The following is an 8,146-nucleotide window of genomic DNA, read 5'->3' as shown; positions in this document are numbered from 1 at the left end:
TTGAGCTGAAAGTGTGTGAGTCAGAATGAACCTTTCAGAGTTGCCTGGAGGTTGCTGCAGATTAATTCTCACTCTCTCTGTCTAGGTTTCTCTCCAGGTTTTGTCCAGGGTTTTGTTCCAAGGAAACCTCTAAGTGTTTTGCTTCTCTTCCTTTTTCTGTCTGTTCTCCCTCTTTTATAACCTGATTTTCATGGCTTTGTGGGCTCAAATGTTAAATGACCTAAAAATGAATGCATGAATGAGGAGGGCAAATTTTGGGGTGTTACAATATCTGAATATGCGAAATAAATAAAGCGATAAAAGTTGGAAAATATAGTTTCCAGTGCGTCGATGGTTCCTCAATGTTGCTAGAGTCTCGTGCCTCTTCTAGTTGATGATGTAGATCGCCGATTTCCTGGTATAGGCAATCAGCCTCTGTGGCATGAGTAGCATTAGATACCTCTAGCTGCAAGGTAAGGTCAGTAACCTCCTGGCGAAGGATGACCAGTTCTCTGTGCAACTCAACGATCTCAATATGAATATCGCGTCTCTACAGATCGAAATTATTAGAAAGCACTATGGTCCTATCTGATGGTGGCAGGGGATGGTATTCTAGTACTGGAGGGGATCTAGGTACATCAGGTGTCTCATCCTGGCCTTCTAAGGCGTATGTCCAATTTGCTTTGTCATGGACATTAGTCTTCGTGGGATCAAGTAAAGTAAGGTAATGGATGGTCTAATGATTGAGCTAGAGCTTATATTGGTTCGGGTTAAAGGAGTCTTTCCTCACCAGGACACGGTCTAAACAGAAGGTAACATCCATCAGGGTGCAGCCACAATAAGAAGTCAGGTGAACTAATTTTTTGTCAAGACCTAAGGCAGATGCTATATGTGACACAGTGTCTCCCACATGAATAAGTCCTTCAGAAGAGTTGGTTGTAAGGTTAAGGTTGTCAATCAAGAAATTTCCAGAGGCTACAGGGTGTGATTGGGTGATACGAAATAGGAAAAGGATTTCCTCAGCACTAACCTGGGTATCAATATCACTCTTTCCAAGGAAAGTGTGGGCTAGGATCATATTGAAGTATCAGAAGGCTAGGTTATGGATTTTGTTGGACAACTGGGTAGAAGGGTCAGGGCTCCCTCCTTCTGGGATATTACTCCAGAATTTGTCTATCTCATCCTGCATAAAATAGCCTAAAGGGATTTCAGGCATAGCATCAAGACCACATTGAAAACTAAGTAACTCAGCAAACTCCTTATGATTGGAGGTGTACTCAATTCCAAACAATCTGAAGTTAATATAGCCTCTCTGAGAACCAATTCCAACAGGGTTCATAGCTAAGGGAGCTTAAGAATTCCAGGGTTAGGTTCCTGTAGGTTACGTGCATGGCACCAGCATAATCTTCCCATTGAAGTTGATTGTATAAGTACCTCACACTTTCCTCAAGACCTAAGGTTTCCATGAAATCAGGGCCATGGTACCTAGTGGGTAACATGGGATGCTCAAATAGGATCACATATCGCTTTCTCTGAATTTCGTCTCTGAACACAAGATGCATATCATCGAAACTCTGCATCCTGAAAAATATGGTTAGTGGAGAAATGCTACGGAGAGTAATGGGACCTGAAACCTGAAACATAAATATTACAAAGGTTAGTCCAGTTAAGTACATAAATAAAACATCGAATAAAAACAATGCAAGAAAATAATAAAGTGAGAAAATAGAGAAAAATCATGGGTTGCCTCTCATGCAGCTCTTATTTAACGTCTTTATCTTGACCATTAGAAACTCATATTTGAGAAGTAGGGACAGGCGGATAAATCAGAGTGTGGCAAGAGTAATTAGTAGGGATGTCACCTCCTTGGTAGTGCTTTAGACTTTGCCCATTTACTATGAAGGGATTACAAGAGTGGTTCCTGATTTCAACTGCTCCAGACTTCAAGATCTTTGAGATCTCGTAAGGGCCAGTCCGTCTTGAGCACAACTTACCAGGAAAAAGTCGCAACCTGGAGTTAAAAAGCAGAACAGGATCACCTATGTTGAAATCCATTTTTACAATTCTCTTGTCATGCCACGCTTTGGTTCTTTCTTTATATATGATGGCATTTTCATAAGCATTGTGACATTATTCTTCTAATTTATGAATGTCTAGAATGCGCTTTTTACTAGCTGCTAGGTAATCCAAATTTAGGGTTTTAATGGCCCAATAGGCTTTGTATTCTAGCTCAAAAGGTAAGTGACAAGATTTTCCGTAAACTAATTGGTAGGGGGTGGTTCCTATAGGGGTTTTATAAGCGGTTCTATAGGCCCATAATGCTTCTTTAAGCTTTTGAGACCAATCTTTTTTAGATATTGAAACCGTTTTCTCTAAGATTTGTTTAATCTCCCTATTTGATACTTCCACTTGTCCACTAGTCTGTGGGTGATATGGTGTTGCTACTCTGTGCTTAACTCCATATTTGTCTAAAAGTTTATCAAAAATTTTGGATATGAAATGTGATCCATCTTCACTTATAACAAGGCGTGGTACTCCAAATATAAGGAATATGTTATTTTTGAATAACTCAATCCACTTAGACGCGTAGTCAACATCTACTAAGATATATTTATTTCCCATTGATGATGGAAAAGGTCCCATAAAATCAATCCCCCAAACATCGAAGATTTATACTTCTTGGCTATTTCTTAATGGAATCTCGTCACGCTTTGAGACATTCCCAGTATGTTGGCACCGATCACGTATAACAATGTAAGCATGAACATCGCGCCATAATGTTCTCCAGTAAAGGCCGGCTTGGAGAATTTTAGCGCATGTCTTAGATGTGCCTGCATGTCCACCATAAAGTGCGGAGTGACAATGTTTTATGATGTTTCTACCTCTTCTTCAGGGACACAACGACGAAAAATGATGTATGTCCCTTGATCAATCTCCAATTTTACTTGTTTTCTGACACTCATTCGACACCTTTTCACGAAGTCGGTAACACATTAGTCTACTTGTTTTACTGTTTTGTTTAGTAAATAAGATGTTTTACATTGTTGTTTCCAGTTGTTGATTACATTGGGTTTGCATCATTATACTCTATTTCATGTCTCTTTATGATAGTTCTATTGGTTTCAGGTGTAAGCAAGAGTATCGGAGGGATAGACAAGCAAATCGGACGTTCGGGCCCGTCGGAAGAGGAAATTGGGCAACCCAGTAGTCCTGACACGGCCACCCGTGTTGGCCAACACGGGCCGTGTCAAGAGAGGACACTTGGAAGAAGAAAACAGGGAGCTGACACGGGTGCCCGTGTCAGCTGACACGGCCTGTGTCAGCTGACACGGCCCGTGTCAGCCTCCCTAGAGGGGCCTGTCAAGGCTTTTTCATCTGCAGCCCAACACGGCTTGTCGTGTTGCCTGACACGGCCAATGTTGGCTTGCGCACCTCATTTTCCAGTTTTTGCTGTATTTTGGCACGGCTGATCCCGAAGGGCATTTGGACTTTTGCTACATTAAATTTGTCATCAGGAACTATTTAGGGGATTTTTGAATATGGAGAAGGGGACTTTTTCACGATCAAAAATTGGAGACGATAAAGATTGAAGCGGTCAAAAGCGGCGAAGAACGGAGATCCTTCAAGAGCTGACGCGATTGAAGATCAACGGATTTCCCAACCTTTTGTAATGTCTCGATTTTATTTTATATCTTATTTGAATAATATGAGATGCTAAACCCTCCAATTCCAGGGGGTGTCCCTGAATTGATCGTGTAATGACTCTGATGTTATAATTTCCTTAATACATGTTATTTATTTGCATAATGCTTTCTTTATCAGAAAAATCAAGATTGATGTATGGTTAACAATTAACAGGATTGCAATTTTTAAGGTTTTTTTTTTACAGTAAAACCATAATAGATATCACCTAGGACTAGGGATACCCTATGGTTACCGAGTTATTTTTGTTAAATTAAAATTACTTGGTTTCATCATAATCACCTATGGACTTAAAGGTTAGATTGAATACTAAAGGTTTCCCTCCGAGGTCTTAGGGGGAAACAATCTTAAGATTCGGTAATTGAAACAATTTTTGTTATTAAGAAGATATACACTCAAGGGTCATTATAGGAGATTTTCACACACTATCCTTGGCATATTATCATAATCTTTGAAAATATTTATTCTGTTTTATTTTCTCTTACAGTGATTTTTACAAAACCCCAACTATTAGTTTTGTTCAATTGAGTAACAATTTACATATATATTGCTACGCAATCCTCGAGATCGATATTTGGGAAACATCCATATTATTACTTCATCGGCAAAATAGTACACTTGCTATTTTCCCGATCAAGTTTTTGGCGCCGTTGCTGGGGATTGCCAAATATAAGTTTAAATTATCTCAACTGAAATTTTGTTGCTTTGCAACTAAAATTTATTTTCCATTATTTTGAATAGTTTATTTCGATTATATCAACTAATATGTGTCTGATATTTGTATGCGAGGTAAGGCCTAAGTTGATTTTCCTTTTGACGCAGAAATCGAGAGAACCTTGCGGGCAAGACTCGGACAAGCTCGATTAGCCAGATTGGAATCAGACGAAGAACATCTTTCCATTCATTCAGGTTCAGATTCAGGTTCCGATAGAGAGATCAAAATTATGGCTGAAGCTCCACCGCCACCCGAAAGACTATTGGGTGACTACGGAGGTGCAAATGCACCAACCGGCAGACTAACTATTGTCAACCAACCAGTGAACGTGGCTAATTTCCAGTTGCATCCGAGTACTATTAATCAGCTTGAAAGGAAGCATTTTACTGGAAAAGTGAATGAAGATGCAAACAAGCATTTGCATAGATTTCTGACCATGAGCAACACTCTAAAAATTGATGGTCACACCGAAAAAGCCAAGAAATTGAGAATGTTCTCATTCACCTTAGCGGAGGAAGCCGAAGAATGGTTTTATTCCCTACCTGTTGGGTGCATCACATCTTGGGAAGAAATGGAAAAAGCCTTCCTGAATGAGTATTTTCCAGCGTCGGTATTTCTGTGGAAGAGGTATGAAATTTTGAGTTTTAAGTAGAAGGACGGGGAAACTTTGGGAGACGCTCACAAGAGATTCAAGAGAGTCCTGGTAGCCTGCCTAACTCATAATATGGATCCAACTGAACATATGCAAATGTTTGTGAATGGTCTCAAAATAAAGACCAAATAGCTGATTGATACCACAACCGGTGGTTCTACAAATTTTTCAACAGCCACCGGTATCAAGAAGATCATTGAAGCTATTGCTGCTAATGAGCACTTGGAGTTGTACAATAGATGTCAAAGCAAACTAGAAGGGGTTATAAATTTAAAGTTGGAAACTAATAAAATCCGTATTGAAGACACTATAGCTGCTGAAGTTGAGAAGAAGCTGAAGGCGATGAATATAGGTACCCAACAGGTGGCGCGGGTCCAACTGGCTCCTACTGTCTATTGTGAAATTTGTAGTAGTCCGCACCAAACTATTTATTATTTTGCAACTCCTCAACAAGTTGAGGAAATCAAATTTTTTAAGCCGAATAATCCTTATTCCAACACGTACAATCCGGGTTGGAAGAATCATCCCAACTTCTCATGGAAAGACCAAAAAGGAACCGCTCCTCAACATGGTCAGTACCAAACTCAATATCAACAACAACAACGACAACATGCCTCTAAGAAAGCTGATTGGGAAATTGTAATTGAAAGGATGGCAGCTCATAATGTTCAATTTCAAGAAGAAACTCGGAACAATCAGAAAAACACCACATCATCCATAAAGAATCTTGAAGTACAAATGGGTCAAATCGCTAAGCAATTAGCTTCGAGTTCTCAAGCACAAGGTGCTCTACCGAGTGCAACCGTGAAAAATCCTAGAAAGCATAATAATGTGAGTGTTGTGACAACAAGAAGTGCTAAATCTGATGAAGTAGTCGAGGAGGTGGATGAAGAGGAAAATCAATTGATTGAAGTGGATCTTGAGATCAAAGAAAATAAAGTTGCGAGGGAAGAAATGGTAGCACCGAAACCTGTTGTGAAAAAAACATTCATTGAGCCTAAACCGGTTGTTAAGCTCCCCTTCCCCACTAGGCACAAGAAAAAGGGACAACATGAGAAAAACTTTGAAAAATTCTTAGAGTTGTTCAAGAAGCTAGAGATCAACATTCCTCTGTTGGAGGCACTTGAACAAATGCCTACTTATGCCAAGTTCATGAAAGACATCATTTCGAAGAGGCGAACCATCGACACCAACCCGATTATTCTAACCGAAACTTGTAGTGCTATTTTGCAGGGTATGAAGATTCCAATAAAGAAGAAAGATCGAGGAGCTATTACCATCTCTTGTACTATTGGAGATAGGTCATTCAACAAAGCTCTTATTAATCTGGGAGCTAGTGTGAGTCTTATGTCGTTATCCATTTACAAGAAGCTTGGTATAGGGGTTGTGCAAGACACCAGGATGACACTCAAACTCGCCGATCATTCGGTCAAGAAACCGTATGGTACTGTTGAAGATGTTCTTGTGAAAATTGACAAGTTTGTATTTCCGGTAGATTTTGTAATTCTTGAGATGCCGGAAGATGAAGAGATCCCGCTCATTCTTAGGAGACCCTTTTTAGAAACAGGACGGGGTTTGATAAACATAGAAGAAGGAACTATGACGCTAAAGGTTTATGATGAGGATTTGAAAATTGATGTTCGAAACACCATGAGGTACAAGGATGATATTTGTACCAGTCACAGTATAGAGGTTCTGGATCAGGTGATGACATATGATAGTCCTTTGAATGCACCACAATCACCTTTGGAAAGAGTGTTGAGTTTGCCCATTTTCGATAGTGATAAAGAAGTGGACAACGGGGAATCTGAAGTGATGGCCTTGTTAGATGCATAACCTCCGTGGAAAGGACCTCGACCACACCGGTGGGAGGATTTACGCCCACCTTAATCTAGTGAGGAGGATGAAGAGCCAAAAAAGGGAACGGAGTTGAAACAACTTCCTGAGAATCTTAAATATGTCTTTCTCGATCCTAAAGGAAAATGTCCCACTATCATAAACTAGAGCCTACAGAACATCCAAGAAGAAAAGCTCATCCACGTCTTGAAAAAATACAAAAATTCTATTGGATGTGCAATTGAAGATTTGAAAGGTATTTGCCCTACTGTGTGCATGCATAAAATTCTCATGGAAGACGACCACAAACTGGTAGTCCAACCATAAAGAAGATTCAATCCTACAATGAAGGAAGTAGTTCGGAAAGAGGTGGTGAAATTGTTAGACGCAGGTCTTACATATCCTATTTCTGATAGCCCGTGGGTGAGCCCGGTGCATGTTATCCCTAAGAAAGGGGGACCACCATAATAAGGAATGAAAAAAATGAGTTAATTCCTACTCATACAATAACCGGGTGGCGCGTGTGCATTGACTATAGAAGGTTGAATACAACAACTAGGAAGGACCGTTTCCTTTTGCCATTTATTGACCAGATGTTGGAGAGGTTAGCCGTGCATGATTACTACTATTTTCTTGATGGATATTCCGGGTATAATTAGATTTCTGTAGCTTCGGAAGACCAAGAAAAGACAAAATTCACATGCCCGTATGGTGTTTTTGCTTATCGAAGAATGCCATTCGGGTTATGTAATGCTCCAGCCACCTTCCAACGATGCATGACTTTCATTTTCGCCGACATGCTCGAAAAGCATATGGAAGTCTTCATGGATGACTTCTCGGCTTTGGATCCTCATTTGATAATTGTTTAACTAATTACTCTCTTGTTTTAGACAGGTGCCCAAAAATGAATTTAATTATGAATTGGGAAAAATGTCACTTCATGGTGCAAGAAGGGATAGTGTTGGGTCACAAAATTTCCTACAAGGGAATTGAAGTTGACCAAGCAAAAGTGGAAGTGATATCTAAACTCCCACCCCATGTTAATGAGAAGGGTACCAGGAGTTTCTTAAGACACACAGGTTTTTACCGCAAGTTCATAAGAGATTTTTCAAAAGTTGCAAAACCGCTGACCATTCTATTGGTCAAAGATAAGGCATTTCTTTTCGATAAAGAGTGCACCATGGCCTTTTAGACATTGAAGAGAAAACTGATTTCAGCACCCATTGTTATTGCCCCCGATTGGTCTCTTCCGTTTGAGATCA

At 39.9% G+C, this 8,146-nt stretch overlaps 1 protein-coding gene across 1 annotated transcript; it reads left to right on the top strand.

The window, feature by feature from the left end:
* The first annotated feature begins 5,699 nt into the window (after positions 1–5,699).
* LOC127102321 (uncharacterized) lies at positions 5,700–6,884 on the top strand. The gene has a single exon (XM_051039701.1). The coding sequence runs from the start codon at positions 5,700–5,702 to the stop codon at positions 6,882–6,884; it is 1,185 nt and encodes a 394-aa protein (XP_050895658.1).
* The last annotated feature ends 1,262 nt before the right edge of the window (positions 6,885–8,146 follow it).

The sequence above is a fragment of the Lathyrus oleraceus genome, chromosome 7 (genome assembly GCF_024323335.1).
Source record: "Lathyrus oleraceus cultivar Zhongwan6 chromosome 7, CAAS_Psat_ZW6_1.0, whole genome shotgun sequence".
Lineage (NCBI taxonomy): Eukaryota > Viridiplantae > Streptophyta > Magnoliopsida > Fabales > Fabaceae > Lathyrus > Lathyrus oleraceus.
The sequence above is the reverse complement of the archived record's forward strand: the minus strand, read 5'-3'. Positions and strand labels throughout refer to the sequence as shown.